At 50.1% G+C, this 26,878-nt stretch overlaps 1 protein-coding gene across 2 annotated transcripts; it reads left to right on the top strand.

The window, feature by feature from the left end:
* The first annotated feature begins 332 nt into the window (after nucleotides 1-332).
* Nucleotides 333-26,596, top strand: LOC135545432 (uncharacterized). Of its 2 annotated transcripts, XM_064973040.1 has the most exons (3): nucleotides 334-711; nucleotides 12,934-16,456; nucleotides 26,372-26,596. In XM_064973040.1, the coding sequence occupies exons 2-3, from the start codon at nucleotides 14,153-14,155 to the stop codon at nucleotides 26,375-26,377; spliced, it is 2,310 nt and encodes a 769-aa protein (XP_064829112.1). In that variant the 5' UTR covers nucleotides 334-711; nucleotides 12,934-14,152; the 3' UTR covers nucleotides 26,378-26,596. The 2 variants fall into 2 exon arrangements, with proteins under 2 accessions (XP_064829111.1, XP_064829112.1); XM_064973039.1 differs by lacking the exon at nucleotides 26,372-26,596 and having other exon boundaries at nucleotides 333-711; nucleotides 12,934-18,147.
* The last annotated feature ends 282 nt before the right edge of the window (nucleotides 26,597-26,878 follow it).

The following is a 26,878-nucleotide window of genomic DNA, read 5'->3' as shown; positions in this document are numbered from 1 at the left end:
TACATACATACATACATACATACATACATACGTACACACATACGTACATACATACATACATACATACATACATACATACATACATACATACATACATACATACATACATACATACATACATACATACATACATACATACATACATATATACATAGATAGATGATGAAACTTTTTAATTATTGTATTTCTTTGTAATATAGCCCAGTCACGATGAAAGCCTTGGCGTTGCTATGAGAACAGACGTTTAATGACTATCATTTGCTGTTGATGAGGAAGAGAACTGCTCTCTCGTCGTTACCTTTAAACTCACTTCACACCCGAACGTAGAACACCGGTTTCCAGGGAAACTGGCTATCAGAACCTTTTCAATACAACACACTATCACACACACAGCAGATAACAAGGAGAGCTGCCTCCTGCCTCCTACCTCCTGCCTGCCTCTTTCTTGCCTGCTTCTTGCCTGCCTGCCTCTTGCCTGCCTGCCTCCTGCCTCTTGCATGGCTGCCTGCCTGTCTGCCTGCCAAACAAACGCAGAAAGAGATCCTTCTGGAACCACAAACTCTAGCTCACTGCAATCATAGACTGTGAACAACACGCGGGAGGGGAGAAGGAAGAGCTGCGTAGTTTGATTCACAGAGACGAGATGTGGCTGTTATAGGAGACCTGCACTGTGGACCCTGGGAAGAGTCCTCTCTCTGTTGGACTGCTGAGGTATGTATCGTTAGCTGTACACCGTGTTGTGATTCCAGCGTCATATTCCCGAGGATAAATGTTCATGTTTTCCTCTCGGTGTTTTCTCTCGTGTGCATGTTTGAGCGGTTTTCTTTTCTGTACTGACTCTAAGGTCTGGGTTTTATATCTGAGTACGTTTCTTCGCATGTCTCAAAGAATGATGCGTTATGTCGGAGGTTTAAGAAATGTAGACGTCAACTAAGCTTGGAATCATAAAGACGTATAGGTTGTTTTTTGAAGATACAATAAAGATTTGAAAGACATCATTCCTACCAAAAAAATGCATGTATATTCTCATCGGCAGGGTAGCCTAGAGGTTTAGAGCGTTAGACTGGTAACCGAAAGGTTGTAAGTTCAAATCCCCGAGCTGACAAGGTACAACTCTATCGTTCTGCCCCTGAAAAGGCAGTTAACCCACTGTTCCAAGGCCGTCATTGAAAATAAGAATTTGTTCTTAACTGACTTGCCTCGTAAAATTTTTTAATTCTAGCATATTGTGAAGAGCTGACGATAATAAGTACATGTGTTTTAATGCTTGTCATTTAGTACAAAAAAACAAACACTACAGAGATCTTCAGTCTCTGTATCTTCCATACAGCTTGTTTGGCAAGAAATATTCCCACGTGTAAATAACAATGTAATCATATTGCAGATTACATATTAAAAGGAATATCAGAATCACTGTTACAGGGAACGTAACGTTACGACTATAACTACTGTTCCCTGCAGGAGGGTTACGAGGTAAAACGACTATAACATTATGTCACGTCCTGACGTTAGTTCCTTTTTTTATGTCTCTATTTTAGTTTGGTCAGGGCGTGAGTTGGGGGTGGGCATTCTATGTTTTGGTTCTGTGTGTTATATTTCTAGGTGTTTGGCCTGGTATGGTTCCCAATCAGAGGCAGATGTCTATCGTTGTCTCTGATTGAGAACCATACAACCTGTGGGTTGTGGGTAGTTGTTTTCCGTTTCAGCGTTTGCACCATACGGGACTGTTTCGGTTTTCATTTATTCTCTTGGGTTTAGTGTTCAGTTAATTAAAGGAAATATGAACACGTATCACGCTACGCTTTGGTCTTTCTTCAACCCACGACAGCCGTGACACAGTAGGCGATTTTACGTCATAGCCCTCCTGCAGGTAACAGTAGTTACAGTCATTTTACCTCAGGCCCTCCTGCAGGTAACGGTAGTTACATTCATTTTACCTCGTAACCCTCCTGCAGGTAACAGTAGTTACAGTCATTTTACCTCGTAACCCTCCTGCAGGTAACGGTAGTTACATTCATTTTACCTCGTAACCCTCCTGCAGGTAACAGTAGTTACATTCATTTTACCTCGTAACCCTCCTGCAGGTAACAGTAGTTACAGTCATTTTACCTCGTAACCCTCCTGCAGGTAACAGTGGTTATAGTCATTTTACCTCGTAACCCTCCTGCAGGTAACAGTAGTTACAGTCATTTTACCTCAGGCCCTCCTGCAGGTAACGGTAGTTACATTCATTTTACCTCAGGCCCTCCTGCAGGTAACGGTAGTTACATTCATTTTACCTCGTAACCCGCCTGCAGGTAACAGTAGTTACAGTCATTTTTCAAATTTATTTCACCTTTATTTAACCAGGTAGGCAAGTTGTAAACCATATGCCATGGCCGTCTCGGTCACCAAACCTCAACCCAATTAAACCCTTATGGGAGATTCTGATTTCAACTCAATTGAACCCTTATTTATTTTTTAAAATTTTATTTCACCTTTATTTAACCAGGTAGGCAAGTTGAGAACAAGTTCTCATTTACAATTGCGACCTGGCCAAGATAAAGCAAAGCAGTTCGACACATACAACGACACAGAGTTACACATGGAGTAAAACAAACATACAGTCAATAATACAGTATAAACAAGTCTATATACGATGTGAGCAAATGAGGTGAGATAAGGGAGGTAAAGGCAAAAAAAGGCCATGGTAGCAAAGTAAATACAATATAGCAAGTAAAACACTGGAATGGTAGATTTGCAGTGGATGAATGTGCAAAGTAGAAATAAAAATAATGGGGTGCAAAGGAGCAAAATAAATAAATAAATGAAATAAATACAGTAGGGAAAGAGGTAGTTGTTTGGGCTAAATTATAGGTGGGCTATGTACAGGTGCAGTAATCTGTGAGCTGCTCTGACAGCTGGTGCTTAAAGCTAGTGAGGGAGATAAGTGTTTCCAGTTTCAGAGATTTTTGTAGTTCGTTCCAGTCATTGGCAGCAGAGAACTGGAAGGAGAGGCGGCCAAAGAAAGAATTGGTTTTGGGGGTGACCAGAGAGATATACCTGCTGGAGCGCGTGCTACAGGTGGGTGATGCTGTGGTGACCAGCGATCTGAGATAAGTTGGGACTTTACCTAGCAGGGTCTTGTAGATGACATGGAGCCAGTGGGTTTGGCGACGAGTATGAAGCGAGGGCCAGCCAACGAGAGCGTACAGGTCGCAATGGTGGGTAGTATATGGGGCTTTGGTGAGAAAACGGATTGCACTGTGATAGACAGCATCCAATTTGTTGAGTAGGGTATTGGAGGCTATTTTGTAAATGACATCGCCAAGGTCGAGTATTGGTAGGATGGTCAGTTTTAGAAGAGTATGTTTGGCAGCATGAGTGAAGGATGCTTTGTTGCAAAATAGGAAGCCAATTCTAGATTCTAGATATTTACCTCATAGCCCTCCTGCAGGTAACAGTGGTTATAGTCATTTTACCTCATAGTCCTCCTGCAGGGAACAGTGGTTATACTCATTTTACCTCATAGCCCTCCTGCAGGTAACAGTGGTTATAGTCATTTTACCTCATAGCCCTCCTGCAGGTAACAGTGGTTATAGTCATTTTACCTCATAACCCTCCTGCAGGGAACAGTAGTTAAAGTCGTTTTAAATCATAACCCTTCTGCAGTTAACAGTGGTTATAGTTGTTTTACCTCATAGCCCTCATGCAGGGAACAGTAGTTACAGTTGTTTTAAATCATAACCCTTCTACAGTTAACAGTCGTTATAGTTGTTTTACCTCAATACCCTCCTGAAGGGAACAGTAGGTATAGTCATAATGTTACGTTCCATTTTAGTCAGTTAACTTCAACCCAATATTCTATGGGAAAATATAATCATGCCCCAAGCCGACCCCAATGCATACTAAATGGAATGGCAGACCACCCAGACCCCTCCAGGTACAGCAGACCACCCAGATCCCTCCAGGTACAGCAGACCACCCAGATCCCTCCAGGTACAGCAGACCACCCAGATCCCTCCAGGTACAGCAGGCCACCCAGACCCCTCCAGGTACAGCAGGCCACCCAGACCCCTCCAGGTACAGCAGACCACCCAGACCCCTCCAGGTACAGCAGGCCACCCAGACCCCTCCAGGTACAGCAGGCCACCCAGACCCCTCCAAGTAAAACAGGCCACACAGACCCCTCCAGGTACAGCAGGCCACACAGACCCCTCCAGGTAAAACAGGCCACACAGACCCCTCCAGGTACAGCAGACCACCCAGACCCCTCCAGGTACAGCAGGCCACACAGACCCCTCCAGGTACAGCAGGCCACACAGACCCCTCCAGGTTCAGCAGGCCACACAGACCCCTCCAGGTACAGCAGACCACCCAGACCCCTCCAGGTGCAGCAGACCACCCGGAACCCTCCAGGTACAGCAGACCACCCAGAAACCTCCAGGTACAGCAGGCCACCCAGACCCCTCCAGATACAGCAGACCAAACAGACCCCTCCAGGTACAGCAGGCCACACAGACCCCTCCAGGTTCAGCAGGCCACCCAGACCCCTCCAGGTACAGCAGACCACCCAGACCCCTCCAGGTGCAGCAGACCACCCGGAACCCTCCAGGTACAGCAGACCACCCAGAAACCTCCAGGTACAGCAGGCCACCCAGACCCCTCCAGATACAGCAGACCACCCAGACCCCTCCAGGTACAGCAGACCACCCAGACCCCTCCAGGTACAGCAGGCCACCCAGACCCCTCCAGGTACAGCAGGCCACCCAGACCCCTCCAGGTACAGCAGACCACCCAGACCCCTCCAGGTACAGCAGGCCACCCAGACCCCTCCAGGTACAGCAGGCCACCCAGACCCCTCCAAGTAAAACAGGCCACACAGACCCCTCCAGGTACAGCAGGCCACACAGACCCCTCCAGGTAAAACAGGCCACACAGACCCCTCCAGGTACAGCAGACCACCCAGACCCCTCCAGGTACAGCAGGCCACACAGACCCCTCCAGGTACAGCAGGCCACACAGACCCCTCCAGGTTCAGCAGGCCACCCAGACCCCTCCAGGTACAGCAGACCACCCAGACCCCTCCAGGTGCAGCAGACCACCCGGAACCCTCCAGGTACAGCAGACCACCCAGAAACCTCCAGGTACAGCAGGCCACCCAGACCCCTCCAGATACAGCAGACCAAACAGACCCCTCCAGGTACAGCAGGCCACACAGACCCCTCCAGGTTCAGCAGGCCACCCAGACCCCTCCAGGTACAGCAGACCACCCAGACCCCTCCAGGTGCAGCAGACCACCCGGAACCCTCCAGGTACAGCAGACCACCCAGAAACCTCCAGGTACAGCAGGCCACCCAGACCCCTCCAGATACAGCAGACCACCCAGACCCCTCTAGGTACAGCAGACCACCCGGACCCCTCCAGGTACAGCAGGCCACCCAGACCCCTCCAGGTACAGCAGACCACCCAGACCCCTCTAGGTACAGCAGACCACCCAGAACCCTCCAGGTACAGCAGGCCACCCAGACCCCTCCAGGTACAGCAGATCACCCAGACCCCTCCAGGTACAGCAGGCCACCCAGACCCCTCCAGGTACAGCAGGCCACCCAGACCCCTCCAGGTACAGCAGGCCACCCAGACCCCTCCAGGTACAGCAGGCCACCCAGACCCCTCCAGGTACAGCAGGCCACCCAGACCCCTCCAGGTACAGCAGGCCACCCAGACCCCTCCAGGTACAGCAGGCCACCCAGACCCCTCCAGGTACAGCAGGCCACCCAGACCCCTCCAGGTACAGCAGGCCACCCAGACCCCTCCAGGTACAGCAGGCCACCCAGACCCCTCCAGGTACAGCAGCCCACCCAGACCCCTCCAGGTACAGCAGGCCACCCAGACCCCTCCAGGTACAGCAGATCACCCAGACCCCTCCAGGTACAGCAGGCCACCCAGACCCCTTCAGGTTCAGCAGGCCACACAGACCCCTCCAGGTACAGCAGCCCACCCAGACCCCTCCAGGTACAGCAGACCACCCAGACCCCTCCAGGTACAGCAGGCCACCCAGACCCCTCCAGGTACAGCAGGCCACCCAGACCCCTCCAGGTACAGCAGATCACCCAGACCCCTCCAGGTACAGCAGATCACCCAGACCCCTTCAGGTTCAGCAGGCCACACAGACCCCTCCAGGTACAGCAGCCCACCCAGACCCCTCCAGGTACAGCAGACCACCCAGACCCCTCCAGGTACAGCAGGCCACCCAGACCCCTCCAGGTACAGCAGGCCAACCAGACCCCTCCAGGTACAGCAGCCCACCCAGACCCCTCCAGGTACAGCTGGCCACACAGACCCCTCCAGGTACAGCAGGCCAACCAGACCCCTCCAGGTACAGCTGGCCACACAGACCCCTCCAGGTACAGCAGATCACCCAGACCCCTCCAGGTACAGCAGGCCACACAGACCCCTTCAGGTACAGCAGGCCACACAGACCCCTCCAGGTACAGCAGGCCACCCAGACCCCTCCAGGTACAGCAGATCACCCAGACCTGACTTGGCCAGATGCAGCAGTTCCCCTGTCCCATCAGTAAGCACCCTGTGGGCCCTCTTAGGGGCCAGGCCCAAAGGAACCAAATCTCTGACCTTTTGCCAAACCTGCCCGTGTGCCTGGGACGATAGGTTGCTGCGCAATGAGATTTTCCAATGGTCCCCACCAACGGTCCGCTAACCAAGGCTGCCTGGACCAACAGTGAGCCACAAGAATCAATGCTAAACTGCCCGTGCGCCTGGGACAACAAGCCCTCCTGGTGTACCCTCTCTAATGGGGGGCTAAATCAGTACTGCTGGTTGGAAACACGTAAACGAGGTTCTGAGGCCACTGGTGCGCGAGAGCTTCCGTTCCCAACGGGTCACTCGGGACCCTCATCGAGAAAAGAAATGTCAACACTGCACTTCTCGCGATGGGTAAAGATTTACTTTGGCACGGCCAAAAGTGTCCCATACCTAAAAGATCAGCCTTCACTCCAGAGAGTGTGAGTCCCACCTGGTTATAAGATCAACCTTCACTCCAGAGAGACAGAGTCCCACCTGGTTATAAGATCAACCTTCACTCCAGAGAGAGAGAGAGTCCCACCTGGTTAAAAGATCAACCTTCACTCCAGAGAGAGAGAGTCCCACCTGGTTATAAGATCAACCTTCACTCCAGAGAGAGAGAGAGTCCCACCTGGTTAAAAGATCAACCTTCACTCCAGAGAGACAGAGTCCCACCTGGTTATAAGATCAACCTTCACTCCAGAGAGAGAGAGTCCCACCTGGTTAAAAGATCAACCTTCACTCCAGAGAGAGAGAGTCCCACCTGGTTATAAGATCAACCTTCACTCCAGAGAGAGAGAGAGAGTCCCACCTGGTTATAAGATCAACCTTCACTCCAGAGAGACAGAGTCCCACCTGGTTATAAGATCAACCTTCACTCCAGAGAGAGAGAGTCCCACCTGGTTATAAGATCAACCTTCACTCCAGAGAGAGAGAGTCCCACCTGGTTAAAAGATCAACCTTCACTCCAGAGAGAGAGTCCCACCTGGTTATAAGATCAACCTTCACTCCAGAGAGAGAGAGTCCCACCTGGTTAAAAGATCAACCTTCACTCCAGAGAGACAGAGTCCCACCTGGTTATAAGATCAACCTTCACTCCAGAGAGAGAGAGAGTCCCACCTGGTTAAAAGATCAACCTTCACTCCAGAGAGAGAGAGTCCCACCTGGTTATAAGATCAACCTTCACTCCAGAGAGAGAGAGTCCCACCTGGTTATAAGATCAACCTTCACTCCAGAGAGACAGAGTCCCACCTGGTTATAAGATCAACCTTCACTCCAGAGAGAGAGAGTCCCACCTGGTTATAAGATCAACCTTCACTCCAGAGAGAGAGAGTCCCACCTGGTTAAAAGATCAACCTTCACTCCAGAGAGAGAGAGTCCCACCTGGTTATAAGATCAACCTTCACTCTAGAGAGAGAGAGTCCCACCTGGTTAAAAGATCAACCTTCACTCCAGAGAGACAGAGTCCCACCTGGTTAAAAGATCAACCTTCACTCCAGAGAGAGAGAGTCCCACCTGGTTATAAGATCAACCTTCACTCCAGAGAGAGAGAGAGTCCCACCTGGTTAAAAGATCAACCTTCACTCCAGAGAGAGAGTCCCACCTGGTTATAAGATCAACCTTCACTCTAGAGAGAGAGAGTCCCACCTGGTTAAAAGATCAACCTTCACTCCAGAGAGACAGAGTCCCACCTGGTTATAAGATCAACCTTCACTCCAGAGAGAGAGAGAGTCCCACCTGGTTATAAGATCAACCTTCACTCCAGAGAGAGAGAGAGTCCCACCTGGTTAAAAGATCAACCTTCACACCAGAGAGAGAGACAGAGTCCCACCTGGTTAAAAGATCAGCCTTCACTCCAGAGAGAGAGAGTCCCACCTGGTTATAAGATCAGCCTTCACTCCAGAGAGAGAGAGTCCCACCTGGTTAACCTGTTGATCCGGGATCGTGACTAAAGCCTCAGGCTCATTAGCATAACCTAACGTTAACGATTTCTGAAAATCGCAAATAAAATGAAAATAATGCGCCTGCTCTCAAGCTTAGCCTTTTCTTAACAACACTGTCATCTCAGATTTTCAAAATATGGTTTTGAACCATAGCAATTGACTAATTTGTGTAAGAGTATGCTAAGCTAGCTTAGCATTTTGAGTAGCATTTAGCACGCAACATTTTCACAAAAACCAGATAACCAAATAAATAAAATCATTTACCTTTGAAGAGCTTCGGATGTTTTCAATGAGGAGACTCTCAGTTACATACATAATGCGCAGTTTTTCCTGAAAGCGTCTGTGTGTAGGAGAAATCGTTCCGTTTTGTACATCACATTTGGCTACCGAAACGAACCGAAAATTCAGTCACCTACAACGTCAAACTTTTTCCGAATTAACTCCATAATATCGACCGAAACATGGCAAACGTTGTTTGGAATCAATCCTCAAGGTGTTTTTTCACATATCTCTTCATTGATATATCGTTCGTGGAAGCCTGCATGCTCCTCTGAATTCTGTGGAAAAATACTTACAGCTGACTTTTGCGCACCAATTTTGGCGCAGGACACCGGGCGGACACCTGGTAAATGTGGTCTCTTATGGTCAATCTTCCAATGATATGCCTACAAATACGTCACAATGCTGCAGACACCTTGGGGAAACGACAGAAAGGGCAGACTTACTCCTCTCGCATTCACAGCCATATAAGGAGACAATGGAAAACAGAGCCTCAAAAATCCTGCTCATTTCCTGGATGCCGTCTCATCTTGGTTTTGCCTGAAGCTCACGTTCTAGGGCACGCACAGAAAATATCTTTGCAGTTCTGGACACGTCAGAGTGTTTTCTTTCGAAAGCTATCAATTATATGCATAGTCGAGCATCTTTTTGTGACAAAATATCTTGTTTAAAACGGGAACGTTTTTCATCCAAAAATGAAATTGCGCCCCTAGAGTTTCAACAGGTTAAAAGATCAACCTTCACTCCAGAGAGAGAGAGAGAGAGTCCCACCTGGTTAAAAGATCAACCTTCTCTCCAGAGAGAGAGAGAGAGTCCCACCTGGTTATAAGATCAACCTTCTCTCCAGAGAGAGAGAGAGAGTCCCACCTGGTTAAAAAAAACACCACCTGAGTTGAGGCATTCATGAGTTGCCCAAAGTGAGAGCATGTGCTAACTCCTCCCCAGCAATAGGGGGCGAGCCAAGGTCAGGAGAGAAAGAAACAGTCTCTGTTGACGCATGCCACCTCTGACACATTGTTGATTCTAACCTGCACTATCCGGTCCAACAAAAACAGGGGGTAGCGCCTGAGCGCCAGATACTCTGGGTAATTGATATATAGTGCAATCCACACCAGTGTCCGTACCCCTCCCCCCCACCCCACACCCCATCCCCTTCATACAGTGCACGACACCTTCAGGGGGATACGCCTGTCGGGATCACCTTGCAGGATACAACTCGGCCCATACGGAAGCCCCCTGACAATAGCAGAGTGTCCCACCACCCGAAGCATGGCCCGTAGGCCTCACAGAGCCGCCCGAACATTGGCCCGTAGGCCTGACAGAGCCACCCGATGCATGGCCCGTAGGCCTGACAGAGCCACCCGAAGCATGGCCCGTAGGCCTGACAGAGCCACCCGAAGCATGGCCCGTAGGCCTGACAGAGCCACCCGAAGCATGGCCCGTAGGCCTCACAGAGCCACCCGATGCATGACCCGTAGGCCTCACAGAGCCACCCGATGCATGGCCCATAGGCCTCACAGAGCCACCCGAAGCATGGCCCGTAGGCCTGACAGAGCCACCCGATGCATGGCCCGTAGGCCTGACAGAGCCACCCGATGCATGGCCCGTAGACCTCACAGAGCCACCCGATGCATGGCCCATAGACCTCACAGAGCCACCCAATGCATGGCCCGTAGGCCTCACAGAGCCACCCGAAGCATGGCCCATAGACCTCACAGAGCCACCCGAAGCATGGCCCATAGACCTCACAGAGACACCCGATGCATGGCCCATAGACCTCACAGAGCCACCCGAAGCATGGCCCATGGACCTCACAGAGCCACCCGATGCATGGCCCATAGACCTCACAGAGCCACCCGATGCATGGCCCGTAGACCTCACAGAGCCACCCGATGCATGGCCCGTAGGCCTGACAGAGACACCCGATGCATGGCCCGTAGACCTCACAGAGCCACCCGATGCATAGCCCATAGACCTCACAGAGCCACCCGATGCATGGCCCATAGGCCTCACAGAGCCACCCGATGCATGGCCCATATGCCTCACAGAGCCATCCGTTGCATGGCCCGTAGACCTCACAGAGCCACCCGATGCATGGCCCATAGACCTCACAGAGCCACCCGATGCATGGCCCGTAGACCTCACAGAGCCACCCGAAGCAAACGGCTTATCTGAGAGATCTGTCCAGACCCTTGCAACGCTTAAAGGACCGTATCAACAGTAGCCCCTAGGGGAACACCTTCCTCCCAGAGGCCATCATCCCCAGTAGGCGTAGGCACTGGTGAAAATACACTGTAAAATGTGGCTAAGCGGAGCCAAGAAACCCGGACACGCTCCGTGGTGAAAGAAAAGCATGATATGCAGTGAGTCTAGCTTGAGCATCCCGAAATGTAATGCGTTGAGATGGAGTCTGACAGTTATTGTTCTGGTTTCCTAGAGACCAGGTTTCCTAGAGACCAGGTTTCCTAGAGACCAGGTTTCCTAGAGAATACAGGACGGTAGCATATGGATGGATGTAACTCTGGGTCACTGTGGGTCACTATGGGTCACTGTGGGTCACTATGGGTCACTATGGGTCACTATGGGTCACTCTGGGTCACTCTCAGTCACTATGGGTCACTATGGGTCATTATGGGTCACTATGGGTCACTACGGGTCACTATGGGTCATTATGGGTCACTGTGCGTCACTATGGGTCACTCTGGGTCACTCTGGGTCACTATGGGTCACTATGGGTCATTATGGGTCACTGTGGGTCACTATGGGTCACTATGGGTCACTATGGGTCACTCTGGGTCACTCTGGGTCACTGTGCGTCACTATGGGTCACTATGGGTCACTGTGGGTCACTATGGGTCATTATGGGTCACTATGGGTCACTCTGGGTCACTCTCAGTCACTATGGGTCACTATGGGTCATTATGGGTCACTATGGGTCACTACGGGTCACTATGGGTCATTATGGGTCACTGTGCGTCACTATGGGTCACTATGGGTCACTGTGGGTCACTGTGGGTCACTATGGGTCATTATGGGTCACTGTGGGTCACTATGGGTCACTCTGGGTCACTATGGGTCACTATGGGTCACTGTGGGTCACTGTGGGTCACTATGGGTCACTATGGGTCATTATGGGTCACTCTGGGTCACTATGGGTCACTATGGGTCATTATGGGTCACTATGGGTCACTCTGGGTCACTATGGGTCACTATGGGTCACTGTGGGTCACTCTGGGTCACTATGGGTCACAAGGAGCCTCACTCGGTTTAGGCGGTAAGATGAGGTCCGGCAGCCAGTGCTGGACCGCGCACGCATCAAAGGTAGACGTTACCCTACCGACCAGTCATAGGTACTGGAGACAATGCGCCTGGTAACCAAGCTGGGAAAGGGACAGACACCATCTGTTGCAACGTTCGTACTTTAATTTAATTCCCAGGAATGAAAAGCTTTGAACTTGGAGACACAGCTCATTTGGGGGCTCATATAAACCACAGAGACTGCGTGTTGGATAATAGCGTGGCCAACCCTGCTAGTTCACTCGACTCCGCTACCAAAAACAAATCACTGATGGAGGCCAGAACCTGTATCACTAGACGCCTCATAGGGACCAGTGAGCTACAGGCAGGAATCAGCAACGAATCACAGTAATGAGACACCTATGGGTGAGGGGCTCCCCCTTGTGGACAGTGAACCAACATGTCACTCTCACCCTGGGGAGATTGATATATATATAGGGAACTTATTTCACATGCCTTAAAGCTGAAATGGCATCTTGTTTCACATGCCTTAAAGCTGAAATGGACCCTTGATTAAATGCTTAGAGCTAAAAGGGTACTTGTTTCACATGCCTTAAAGCTGAAATGGCATCTTGTTTCACATGCCTTAAAGCTGAAATGGACCCTTGATTAAATGCTTAGAGCTAAAAGGGTACTTGTTTCACATGCCTTAAAGCTGAAATGGCATCTTTAATCACATGCCTAAAAGCTGAAATGGCATCTTTAATCACATGCCTTAAAGCTGAGATCGTATCTGGATTCACATGCATCAAAGCTGAAATGGTATCCGTAGAGCATCACTGTACTGCTGTAAATATTTCCTATATCACCTCTGTGTGCACATAATCCTCTGATATCACCTCTGTGTACACAGGAACCTCTGACATCACAGCTGTTTGCACCGGAACCTCTGACATCACCACTGCCCCTGAGGAGCCTCGTATGGATACCAGTCACCAGTCTGTCAATCAAGACTGTCAGCCAAAACGTCACATGCACACCATGATCGGTGTGGGGTTGGATGGGGAGTCGCTGGAGCACGGAGACACAACTATCATACCTATCACAGCTATTAGAGCAGTGGACTCAAGTGATGTTGCTGTTCAGCTGGACTCACACCCTGTGGTGGAAAGCACTCAGATTACAGGGTGTGCTGAGTTTGAAACGCCCACTGTTCAAATACTCCCCTCAGTACAGGGCCATGCAACAGAGGAGGACTTCTACTTACCCCAAAAATATCTGAATAACCACCACCCACAGTGTGAGGCTTCACACAGAGAATTCTTCCTGGAGGAGGAGGAGGAGGAGGAGGAGGAGGAGGAGGAGAGAGAGAAAGTGGAGAAGATAGGGAAAGAGGATGTCATAAAGAAAGATGGAGAGAGCGAGAAAGAGAAGGAGTTAGGTAAAGAGAAAGGGATAGATGAAGAGATAAAAAAAGACAAAGAGAAAGAGACTGAGAAGGAGAGAGAGACAGAGACAGAGACAGAGGAGAGAGAGACCGAGAAGGATAGAGAGACAGAGACAGAGACAGAGAAGGAGAGAGAGACCGAGAAGGAGAGAGAGACCGAGAAGGAGAGAGAGACAGAGAAGGAGAGAGAGACCGAGAAGGAGAGAGAGACAGAGAAGGAGAGAGAGACCGAGAAGGAGAGAGAGACAGAGAAGGAGAGAGAGACAGAAAAGGAGAGAGAGACAGAGAAGGAGAGAGAGACAGAGAAGGAGAGAGATACAGAGAGACAGCACATGCAGACCCAGGTTAGTCTGGAGGTGGTTCAGTACCAGTCTGTAGCCACCAGTCCCATGACCTCACCTCAGGGGGCTGGCGCCGACGCCTTCCCCTTCCCAGCATCTTCTAGCAGTCTAACGGTGGTTCAGTGCCAGTCTGTAGCCACCAGTCCCATGACCCCACCCCAGGGGGCTGGCGCCGACGCCTTCCCCTTCCCAGCAGCCTCTAGGAGTCTAAAGGTGGTACAACACCACTCTGTAGCCACCAGTCCCATGACCCCACCCCAGGGGCTGGCGCCGACGCCTTCCCCTTCCCAGCATCCTCCAGGAGTCTAAAGGTGGTTCAGTGCCAGTCTGTAGCCACCAGTCCCATGACCCCACCCCAGGGGGCTGGCGCCGACGCCTTCCCCTTCCCAGCAGCCTCTAGGAGTCTAAAGGTGGTACAACACCACTCTGTAGCCACCAGTCCCATGACCCCACCCCAGGGGGCTGGCGCCGACGCCTTCCCCTTCCCAGCATCCTCCAGGAGTCTAAAGGTGGTTCCGTGCCAGTCTGTAGCCACCAGTCCCATGACCCCACCCCAGGGGGCTGGCGCCGACGCCTTCCCCTTCCCAGCATCCTCTAGGAGTCTAAAGGTGGTTCAGTGCCAGTCTGTAGCCACCAGTCCCATGACCCCACCCCAGGGGGCTGGCGCCGACGCCTTCCCCTTCCCAGCATCCTCTAGGAGTCTAAAGGTGGTTCAGTGCCAGTCTGTAGCCACCAGTCCCATGACCCCACCCCAGGGAGCTGGCGCCGACGCTTTCCCCTTCCCAGCAGCCTCTAGGCTGGGTGCGGAGACTAAGGTGGCAGAGCTGCAGGTGTTGCACCAGGTAGAGTTCCGTTCTGTCGCCACTGCACCCATGACTCCAAAAAACAACAACAGCCCCACCCTCCCCTCTGCATTCCCAGAGCTCAGCAGGAGAGAAGGGGAAAAGGGGACGGAGGAGAGGAGAGAGAAACAGGGGAGGGACGAGAGGGAAACTACATCGGACCCTGTTGTAGTTACTCCTTGTCTGATGTTAGCTCCGGTACTGAAATGTGGTGCTCCGAAAGAGGAGGTGGCTGAAGAGACAAAGTCTCAGTCCAACATCCATCCAGATAGCTCTGTTTACTCAGATCCTCAGACTGATGGACTCTGTCACAACTACGCTGGTGAACCAGAACCAGTGGAGGTTAAAAGGAGAGGGCGACATGGGGCGACTGGGGACACTGTCGATCAAGAGATCACCATTCTGGTCACCCAGCATGACAGCATCGGAGTTGTGGAACAAGAGAAGGAGGAAGAAGAGGAGGAGGAGAGAAGGGAGGAGATGATGTCATTTATTCACTCCACTGAGCCCGAGGCGTCTGTGGAGGTAGACAACATTGAAGGGGTGAAGGTCGTTCCTCCGGTGCCCCAAAACAGCCTGCACGATGGGAGAAGTGACGACGTAGCTCAACCAGAAAGCGCAGAGACGGTCATGAACCCCGACTCACACGGAAACAGAGAGGAAGATTCTCTCCCTCCTTCCGGTGAAGACATCCAAACAAAGACGAAGCAGATGACATCACCACAATCTCTGACTAAAAACAAGCACCCTGAACAAATAGGAGAGGAATCGAAGCTCCGCTTTAGTGAGGAGCAACCCAACCAGACAGAACAGCACAGCCTAGTGGACAGGAGTGGAACTGCCCAACCCATCCAGACAGAACAACACAGCCTAGTGGACAGGAGTGGAACTGCCCAACCCATCCAGACAGAACAACACAGCCTAGTGGACAGGAGTGGAACTGCCCAACCCATCCAGACAGAACAACACAGCCTAGTGGACATGAGTGGAACTGCCCAACCCATCCAGACAGAACAGCACAGCCTAGTGGACAGGAGTGGAACTGCCCAACCCATCCAGACAGAACTGCACAGCCTAGTGGACAGGAGTGGAACTGCCCAACCCATCCAGAAAGAACAGCACAGCCTAGTGGACAGGAGTGGAACTGCCCAGACAGAACTGCACAGCCTAGTGGACAGGAGTGGAACTGCCCAACCCAACCAGACAAAACAGCACAGCCTAGTGGACAGGAGTGGACCTGCCCAACCCAACCAGACAGAACAGCACAGCCTAGTGGACAGGAGTGGACCTGCCCAACCCAACCAGACAGAACAGCACCACTCTGTAGCCTCCCGCCCCATCACCCCAACCCAGGGGGTCGGCACCAACGCCTTCCCCTTCCCAGCATCCTCTAGGTGTCTGGAGGTGGTACAGTACCAGTCTGTAGCCACCAGTCCCATGACCCCACCCCAGGGGGCTGGCGCCGACGCCTTCCCCTTCCCAGCAGCCTCTAGGGGGACGGGTGCGGAGACTAAGGATGCTGAGCTGCAGGTGGGCCAGCAGGTGGAGTTCCGTTCTGTCTCCACGGCACCCATGACACCAAAAACGGCCCCCGCCATCCCCACAGCCTTCGCAGAGCTCAGCGAGAGAGAGGGGGAGGAGAAGAAAGAGGAGAGCGAGGCGGAGGAGAAGAAAGAGAAACAAGAGAGGGAGGAGAGTACAAAAGAGACGAAGGAGGACAGAAGGGAAGAGAAATCAGAAGTGAAAGTAAAAGAGGGTGAGGAGCAGACAAAGCAGGAGGAGAGGTCAGACGAGCCAGTGCAGGAGGTGAGGTGGGACGAGAGGGGGATGACGTGGGAGGTGTATGGGGCGGTGGTAGAGGTAGCCGTCCTAGGCTCAGCCATACAGAAACACCTGGAGAAACAGGTTGAGAAGCTCAGAAAGCATCCCTCCCCTGCCCTGCCTCCTCCCCTCAACCCAGCCGCATTGCCCCTGCCCAGTACCCCTCCTCCCCTCAACCCAGCCGCCATGCCCCTGCCCTCCATCCCTCCTCCCCTCAACCCAGCCGCCTTGCCCCTGCCCTCCACCCCTCCTCCCCTAAACCCAGCCGCCATGACCCTGCCCTGTGCCCCTCCTCCCCTCAACCCAGCCACCATGCCCCTGGCCACCACCCCTCCTCCCCTAAACCCAGCCGCCATGCCCCTGCCTTCCAACCCTCCACCAGCCTCTGGGACCACCCAGGGGTTGTTGGGTAAGGGCTTGGCCTGGAAGAGAGGGGAGCGGGAGGGGAAGAGAGGCAGGCGCCGGAGGAACCCTTTCCGTTTGCTGTTGAAGAACATGCAGCAGCCCAACTGTTGCTCCCGAGCTCATTCTACTGAGTGACACTGCAGGAGCATCATCCATACCCTCCTTCCTCTGCCACTGAACTGAAGGCTAACTACATTACCATCCATACCCTCCTTCCTCTGCCACTGGACTGAAGGCTAACTACATTACCATCCATCCCCTCCTTCCTCTGCCACTGGACTGAAGGCTAACTACATTACCATCCATTCCCTCCTTCCTCTGCCACCGGACTGAAGGCTAACTACATTACCATCCATACCCTCCTTCCTCTGCCACTGGACTGAAGGCTAACTACATTACCATCCATTCCCTCCTTCCTTTGCCACTGGACTGAAGGCTAACTACATTACCATCCATACCCTCCTTCCTCTGCCACTGGACTAAAGGCTAACTACATTACCATCCATTCCCTCCTTCCTCTGCCACTAGACTGAAGGCTAACTACATTACCATCCATTCCCTCCTTCCTCTGCCACTAGACTGAAGGCTAACTACATTACCATCCATTCCCTCCTTCCTCTGCCACTGGACTGAATGCTAACTACATTACCATCCATTCCCTCCTTCCTCTGCCACTGGACTGAAGGCTAACTACATCACCATCCATAGAAACATTTCCTCTGCCATTGGACTAAAGGCTAACTACATTACCATCCATTCCCTCCTTCCTCTGCCACTGGACTGAAGGCTAACTACATTACCATCCATTCCCTCCTTCCTCTGCCACTGGACTGAAGGCTAACTACATTACCATCCATCCCCTCCTTCCTCTGCCACTGGACTGAAGGCTAACTACATTACCATCCATTCCCTCCTTCCTCTGCCACCGGACTAAAGGCTAACTACATTACCATCCATCCCCTCCTTCCTCTGCCACTGGACTGAAGGCTAACTACATTACCATCCATTCCCTCCTTCCTCTGCCACCGGACTAAAGGCTAACTACATTACCATCCATACCCTCCTTCCTCTGCCACTGGACTGAAGGCTAACTACATTACCATCCATTCCCTCCTTCCTCTGCCACTGGACTGAAGGCTAACTACATTTACATTTTACATTTAAGTCATTTAGCAGACGCTCTTATCCAGAGCGACTTACAAATTGGTGAATTCACCTTCTGACATCCAGTGGAACAGCCACTTTACAATAGTGCATCTAAGTCATTAAGGGGGGGGGTGAGAAGGATTACTTATCCTATCCTAGGTATTCCTTGAAGAGGTGGGGTTTCAGGTGTCTCCGGAAGGTGGTGATTGACTCCGCTGTCCTGGCGTCGTGAGGGAGTTTGTTCCACCATTGGGGGGCCAGAGCAGCGAACAGTTTTGACTGGGCTGAGCGGGAACTGTACTTCCTCAATGGTAGGGAGGCGAGCAGGCCAGAGGAGGATGAACGCAGTGCCCTTGCTTGGGTGTAGGGCCTGATCAGAGCCTGGAGGTACTGCGGTGCCGTCCCCTCACAGCTCCGTAGGCAAGCACCATGGTCTTGTAGCGGATGCGAGCTTCAACTGGAAGCCAGTGGAGAGAGCGGAGGAGCGGGGTGACGTGAGAGAACTTGGGAAGGTTGAACACCAGACGGGCTGCGGCGTTCTGGATGAGTTGTAGGGGTTTAATGGCACAGGCAGGGAGCCCAGCCAACAGCGAGTTGCAGTAATCCAGACGGGAGATGACAAGTGCCTGGATTAGGACCTGCGCCGCTTCCTGGGTGAGGCAGGGTCGTACTCTGCGGATGTTGTAGAGCATGAACCTACAGGAACGGGCCACCGCCATGATGTTGGCTGAGAACGACAGGGTGTTGTCCAGGATCACGCCAAGGTTCTTAGCGCTCTGGGAGGAGGACACAATGGAGTTGTCAACCGTGATGGCGAGATCATGGAACGGGCAGTCCTTCCCCGGGAGGAAGAGCAGCTCCGTCTTGCCGAGGTTCAGCTTGAGGTGGTGATCCGTCATCCACACTGATATGTCTGCCAGACATGCAGAGATGCGATTCGCCACCTGGTCATCAGAAGGGGAAAGGAGAAGATTAATTGTGTGTCGTCTGCATAGCAATGATAGGAGAGACCATGTGAGGTTATGACAGAGCCAAGTGACTTGGTGTATAGCGAGAATAGGAGAGGGCCTAGAACAGAGCCCTGGGGGACACCAGTGGTGAGAGGGCGTGGCGAGGAGACAGATTCTCGCCACGCCACCTGGTAGGAGCGACCTGTCAGGTAGGACGCAATCCAAGCGTGGGCCGCGCCGGAGATGCCCAACTCGGAGAGGGTGGAGAGGAGGATCTGATGGTTCACAGTATCGAAGGCAGCCGATAGGTCTAGAAGGATGAGAGCAGAGGAGAGAGAGTTAGCTTTAGCAGTGCGGAGCGCCTCCGTGATGCAGAGAAGAGCAGTCTCAGTTGAATGACTAGTCTTGAAACCTGACTGATTTGGATCAAGAAGGTCATTCTGAGAGAGATAGAGGGAGAGCTGGCCAAGGACGGCACGTTCAAGAGTTTTGGAGAGAAAAGAAAGAAGGGATACTGGTCTGTAGTTGTTGACATCGGAGGGATCGAGTGTAGGTTTCTTCAGAAGGGGTGCAACTCTCGCTCTCTTGAAGACGGAAGGGACGTAGCCAGCGGTCAGGGATGAGTTGATGAGCGAGGTGAGGTAAGGGAGAAGGTCCCCGGAAATGGTCTGGAGGAGAGAGGAGGGGATAGGGTCGAGCGGGCAGGTTGTTGGGTAACTACATTACCATCCATACCCTCCTTCCTCTGCCACTGGACTAAAGGCTAACTACATTACCATCCATTCCCTCCTTCCTCTGCCACTAGACTGAAGGCTAACTACATTACCATCCATTCCCTCCTTCCTCTGCCACTGGACTGAATGCTAACTACATTACCATCCATTCCCTCCTTCCTCTGCCACTGGACTGAAGGCTAACTACATCACCATCCATAGAAACATTTCCTCTGCCATTGGACTAAAGGCTAACTACATTACCATCCATTCCCTCCTTCCTCTGCCACTGGACTGAAGGCTAACTACATTACCAACCATTCCCTCCTTCCTCTGCCACTGGACTGAAGGCTAACTACATTACCATCCATTCCCTCCTTCCTCTGCCACTGGACTGAAGGCTAACTACATTACCATCCATTCCCTCCTTCCTCTGCCACTGGACTGAATGCTAACTACATTACCATCCATTCCCTCCTTCCTCTGCCACTGGACTGAAGGCTAACTACATCACCATCCATAGAAACATTTCCTCTGCCATTGGACTAAAGGCTAACTACATTACCATCCATTCCCTCCTTCCTCTGCCACTGGACTGAAGGCTAACTACATTACCAACCATTCCCTCCTTCCTCTGCCACTGGACTGAAGGTTAACTACATTACCATCCATTCCCTCCTTCCTCTGCCACTGGACTGAAGGATAACTACATTACCATCCATTCCCTCCTTCCTCTGCCACTGGACTAAAGGCTAACTACATTACCATCCATTCCCTCCTTCCTTGCCCATTGGACTAAAGGATAACCACATTACCACCTATTCCCTCCTTCCTCTGCCACTGGACTGAAGGCTAACTACATTACCATCCATAGAAACCTTTCCTCTGCCATTGGACTAAAGGCTAACTACATTACCATCCATTCCCTCCTTCCTCTGCCACTGGACTAAAGGATAACTACATTACCATCCATAGAAACCTTTCCTCTGCCATTGGACTAAAGGCTAACTACATTACCATCCATTCCCTCCTTCCTCTGCCACTGGACTAAAGGATAACTACATTACCATCCATAGCCACCTTTCCTCTGCCATTGGACTAAAGGCTAACTACATTACCATCCATTCCCTCCTTCCTCTGCCACTGGACTAAAGGATAACTACATTACCATCCATAGCCACCTTTCCTCTGCCATTGGACTAAAGGCTAACTACATTACCATCCATTCCCTCCTTCCTCTGCCACTGGACTAAAGGCTAACTACATTACCATCCATAGCCACCTTTCCTCTGCCACTGGACTGAAGGCTAACTACATTACCATCCATAGCCACCTTTCCTCTGCCATTGGACTAAAGGATAACTACATTGCCACCTATTTCCTCCTTCCTTTGCCACTGGACTAAAGCCTAACTACATTACCACCCATACCTTCCTTCCTCTGCCACTGGACTAAAGGATAACCACATTACCACCTATTCCCTCCTTCCTCTGCCACTGGACTAAAGCCTAACTACATTACCACCCATATCTTTCTTCCTCTGCCACTGGACTAAAGGATAACCACATTACCACCTATTCCCCACTTCCTCTGCCACTGGACTAAAGGCTAACTACATTACCATCCATTCCCTCCTTCCTCTGCCACTGGACTGAAGGCTAACTACATTACCATCCATAGCCACCTTTCCTCTGCCACTGGACTAAAGGATAACTACATTACCACCCATACCCTCCTTCCTCGCCCATTGGACTGAAGGCTAACTACATCACCATCCATTCCCTCCTTCCTCGCCCATTGGACTGAAGGCTAACTACATTACCATCCATAGCCACCTTTCCTCTGCCACTGGACTAAAGGATAACTACATTACCACCCATACCCTCCTTCCTCGCCCATTGGACTGAAGGCTAACTACATCACCATCCATTCCCTCCTTCCTCGCCCATTGGACTGAAGGCTAACTACATTACCATCCCTTCCCTCCTTCCTCGCCCATTGGACTGAAGGCTAAATACATTACCATCCCTTCCCTCCTTCCTCGCCCATTGGACTGAAGGCTAACTACATTACCATCCCTTCCCTCCTTCCTCGCCCATTGGACTGAAGGCTAAATACATTACCATCCCTTCCCTCCTTCCTCACCCATTGGACTAAAGGCTAACTACATTACCATCCCTTCCCTTCTCCCTCTGCCATTGGACTAAAGGCTAACTACATTACAACCCATTCCTTCCTTGCTAGTTCGTATCCCCTAGCTGACAAGGTGAAAAGATCTGTAATTTATTCCTTTCGCAAGGCAGTTAACCCCCACAAGGCAGTAATCCTCCACAAGACAGTTACACACTCACAAGAAAGTTACCCCTCCCACAAGGCAGTTAAACCCCCACAAGGCAGTTAAACCCCCACAAGGCAGTTAAACCACCACAAGGCAGTTAAACCCCCACAAGGCAGTTAAACCCCCACAAGGCAGTTAACCCCCCACAAGGCAGTAAACCTCCTACAAGGCACTTAAACCCCCACAAGGCAGTTAAACCCCCACAAGGCTGTTAACCTCCCACAGGACAGTTACCCCCCCTCCACAAGACAGTTAACCCCCCACAAGGCAGTTAAACCCCCACAAGGCAGTTAAACCCCAACAAGGCAGTTAAACCCCCACAAGGCAGTTAAACCCCCACAAGACAGTAATCCCCCACAAAACAGTTACCCCCCACAAGGCAGTTAATCACCCAAAAGGCAGTTAAACCCCCACAAGGCAGTTAAACCCCCACAAGACAGCTAACCCCCACAAGACAGTAATCCCCACAAGACTTTTTACCCCCCCACAAGGCAGATAATCACCCAAAAGGCAGTTAAACCCCCACAAGGCAGTTAAACCTCAACAAGGCAGTTAATCCCCCACAAGGTAGTTAACTCCCCACTAGACCATTAACACCTATAAGACAGTTAACCCCCCTCCACTAGACAGTTTACCCCCCCTCTAGACAGTTAAACCCCCCCTCCACTAGACAGTTAACCCCCCCACTAGACAGTTAAACCCCCCCTCCACTAGACAGTTAACCTCCCCCCACTAGACAGTTAACCTCCCTCCACTAGACAGTTAACCCCCCTCCACTAGACAGTTAACCTCCCTCCACTAGACAGTTAACCTCCCTCCACTAGACAGTTAACCCCCCTCCACTAGACAGTTAACCCCCCTCCACTAGACAGTTAACCCCCTCCACTAGACAGTTAACCTCCCTCCACTAGACAGTTAACCTCCCTCCACTAGACAGTTAACCCCCCTCCACTAGACAGTTAACCTCCCTCCACTAGACAGTTAACCCCCCTCCACTAGACAGTTAACCTCCCTCCACTAGACAGTTAACCCCCTCCACTAGACAGTTAACCCCCTCCACTAGACAGTTAACCTCCCTCCACTAGACAGTTAACCCCCTCCACTAGACAGTTAACCCCCTCCACTAGACAGTTAACCCCCTCCACTAGACAGTTAACCCCACTCCACTAGACAGTTAACCTCCCTCCACTAGACAGTTAACCCCCCCACTAGACAGTTAACCTCCCTCCACTAGACAGTTAACCCCCTCCACTAGACAGTTAACCCCCTCCACTAGACAGTTAACCCCCTCCACTAGACAGTTAACCTCCCTCCACTAGACAGTTAACCCCCTCCACTAGACAGTTAACCCCCTCCACTAGACAGTTAACCTCCCTCCACTAGACAGTTAACCCTCCTCCACTAGACAGTTAACCCCCTCCACTAGACAGTTAACCTCCCTCCACTAGACAGTTAACCTCCCTCCACTAGACAGTTAACCTCCCTCCACTAGACAGTTAACCCCCCTCCACTAGACAGTTAACCTCCCTCCACTAGACAGTTAACCCCCTCCACTAGACAGTTAACCTCCCTCCACTAGACAGTTAACCTCCCTCCACTAGACAGTTAACCCTCCTCCACTAGACAGTTAACCTCCCTCCACTAGACAGTTAACCTCCCTCCACTAGACAGTTAACCTCCCTCCACTAGACAGTTAACCCCCCTCCACTAGACAGTTAACCTCCCTCCACTAGACAGTTAACCCTCCTCCACTAGACAGTTAACCCCCTCCACTAGACAGTTAACCCTCCTCCACTAGACAGTTAACCTCCCTCCACTAGACAGTTAACCAGTTCCCTCCACTAGACAGTTAACCTCCCTCCACTAGACAGTTAACCTCCCTCCACCCCTCCACTAGACAGTTAACCCCCTCCACTAGACAGTTAACCCTCCTCCACTAGACAGTTAACCTCCCTCCACTAGACAGTTAACCTCCCTCCACTAGACAGTTAACCTCCCTCCACTAGACAGTTAACCTCCCTCCACTAGACAGTTAACCTCCCTCCACTAGACAGTTTACCCCCCCTCTAGACAGTTAACCCCACTCCACTAGACAGTTAACCCTCCTCCACTAGACAGTTAACCCTCCTCCACTAGACAGTTAACCCCTCCACTAGACAGTTAACCTCCCTCCACTAGACAGTTAACCTCCCTCCACTAGACAGTTAACCCTCCTCCACTAGACAGTTAACCCCCTCCACTAGACAGTTAACCTCCCTCCACTAGACAGTTAACCCCCTCCACTAGACAGTTAACCCCCTCCACTAGACAGTTAACCCCCTCCACTAGACAGTTAACCCCCTCCACTAGACAGTTAACCTCCCTCCACTAGACAGTTAACCCCCTCCACTAGACAGTTAACCCCCTCCACTAGACAGTTAACCTCCCTCCACTAGACAGTTAACCCCCACTAGACAGTTAAACCCCCACAATGCAGTTAACCCCCACTAGACAGTTAACCCCCACTAGACAGTTAACCCCCCCACAAGGCAGTTAACCCACCACAAGACAGTTAAACCCCCCAACGCAGTCAGTTAACCCCCCCACAAGGCAGTTAAACCCCCACAAGGCAGTTAACCCCCCAAAAAGGCAGTTATCCCCTCCCCCCACAAGGCAGTTAATCTTCTAACTACATCCCAGCTAACACATAACGTTCTGAGAACCATATGTTTCTTAGAGTTTGGTGAGAACGTGGTTGTCCTATGGTTATTTTGCATACAACATTCTCACAACTTTCTTGGAATGTTGCAGGATAGTTGGTTGGTTTTGGAACATTCTCAGCACATTTAAAGAACTGACCAGAAAAACTTTATATTCTTGGTATTTCATTAGTTTAACAGAACGTTTCCTAAAAGTTCAAACATGGTTACATTTCATTTCAATTTTGGTAATGTTCTAGGAACGTCCTCAAACTGGTTTGACATTGGCAATAGTTCAGAGAACGTTAAGGAACAACGTTCTTCAGTGGGAATATCAGTACTTCAGCATTATGTTTCCTACAGGTTTTCCCTCATGGTTTTATTGAAAATCATGTTCTCAAATTGTTCAGAGAACATTAAGAAAACGTTCCATAAAAAAAACCCACAAGAAAATATTAGTAACATTCAGAGAACATTCTAAGAATGTTATTTAGAAACATACCTTCCAAACTCAGGACGTTAAAGGGAAACTTCGAAATTGTTCAAATTCATATATTCCTCATATCCAGCACCACCCCAACATCAACATACAGTATGTGAAAATGGTGGGTTTCTATGTTTTGTAGTAAAACAGATAAGACAATACGTGTTTCCAGTGACGTCTAACTACCTTATCTTGTCTACCACACGACTACTGCATGGCTAATTCTCTCAGTCAATGGACACCGGGATACCTACATTACCACCTACATTACCACAGTGACATAGGTTAACTAAAGTATCTCTAATCCTATGATTGATTGACTACATTACTTTGGTCATCTCTTAGTTCAACCCTCCATATAACAGTTACTATAAGCCAAATAACATCTTTGTAACGCGTTGTGTTTTTGCTATCCAATACATCGCTCACCCTTTTTTTTTCACTGTTTGTGAGATCCTGCAAGAGGAACTAAGTCATGAATGCCAGGGAGGCTTGTGTCAACAGATTATAATCTGCATTCTAGAAAGAAACATTACAACATGTCACTAACTTTTCAAGACTTTAAAAACTTTCTTCTTCGTTTTTTTTTTTGTAAAATAAATAAATGTGGGCAGCCTTTTTTCTTTTTTAAGTGTGGTCTTTAATTTGTTTTCTTTATTTTTCCTAAATGATGGTTGTCATGTTGTGATTGTATCTTTGGTACAAAGTGCTAATTTAAAGATATTGTGTTAATTGCATTATCTCTTTGTGTTATCTTGAAAATGTTACTTTAATTTTTTTTTTAAATTAAAGTTCAATCAGAGTAATTTTTAAAAGTAATAATTCCTACGGCTAAATGTATGCATTGTCAGCTTCAGTGATAATCACATTTTGTGATAGTTATCTTGTTGATTGTGATGTGATACTATGTACATTTCCATGTGTTTAAGTTAACCCTCTAGATTGTTTTGTTATGTTCTTTAGATTAGATAACAAACACAGGATTTTAAATACTTAGTGCTTAGTTTCATAATAACGGAAAAACACGGAATGAAATGAATATATAAACATACCATCACAAAGCAAAATGTTTTAAATATCAAATCTTTACATATTTAGAAAAATAATAAAGTGATTCACAATGAAAATGGTTTATTTTTTTTGCTTTTCATCCAAAAGGTTAATGATTTCGATTTCCTTTTTTTAGGTGTGATGTTGTTCAACTAATAACAAAAGAATGGATAAATGAAGACATTTGGGAATCTTGTCAAAAGAAAACTTCTGGCTAATGGACTGATCTAAGAAAACCGTATTATTGGTTGTTGTGATAAATGGTTACATGGAAATATTCCCTCGATTAAACAAAAAAAGCATGCAAATGAGTGAATCAACACAACAACAACAACAACAATAAATATTTGATTGAGCTTGATTTCATCTCAAAAGACAGATTGTCTTTCTGTCACAGAGTTTGACCAATCCTTTTCCAAGAGCGGAGGGAAGTTCATTTTATGATCCCACAGTCGGTCTGAGATCCCAAGATGGCCGTCACAGCTTAGTGGTACTGCCCCCAAAAAGGTCAGTAACACTGCCCCAAAATGCCTGTCACGGGTCAGTGATACTGACCCCCCCCCCCCAAAAAAAATGACAGTTACATACTGACTCCAGATGACGGCCACTCACAGGCCTGTGGTGCTAACTGATGGGTTAGCGA

The sequence above is a fragment of the Oncorhynchus masou genome, chromosome 9 (assembly GCF_036934945.1).
Source record: "Oncorhynchus masou masou isolate Uvic2021 chromosome 9, UVic_Omas_1.1, whole genome shotgun sequence".
Taxonomy (NCBI): Eukaryota; Metazoa; Chordata; class Actinopteri; order Salmoniformes; family Salmonidae; genus Oncorhynchus; species Oncorhynchus masou.
The sequence above is the reverse complement of the archived record's forward strand: the minus strand, read 5'-3'. Positions and strand labels throughout refer to the sequence as shown.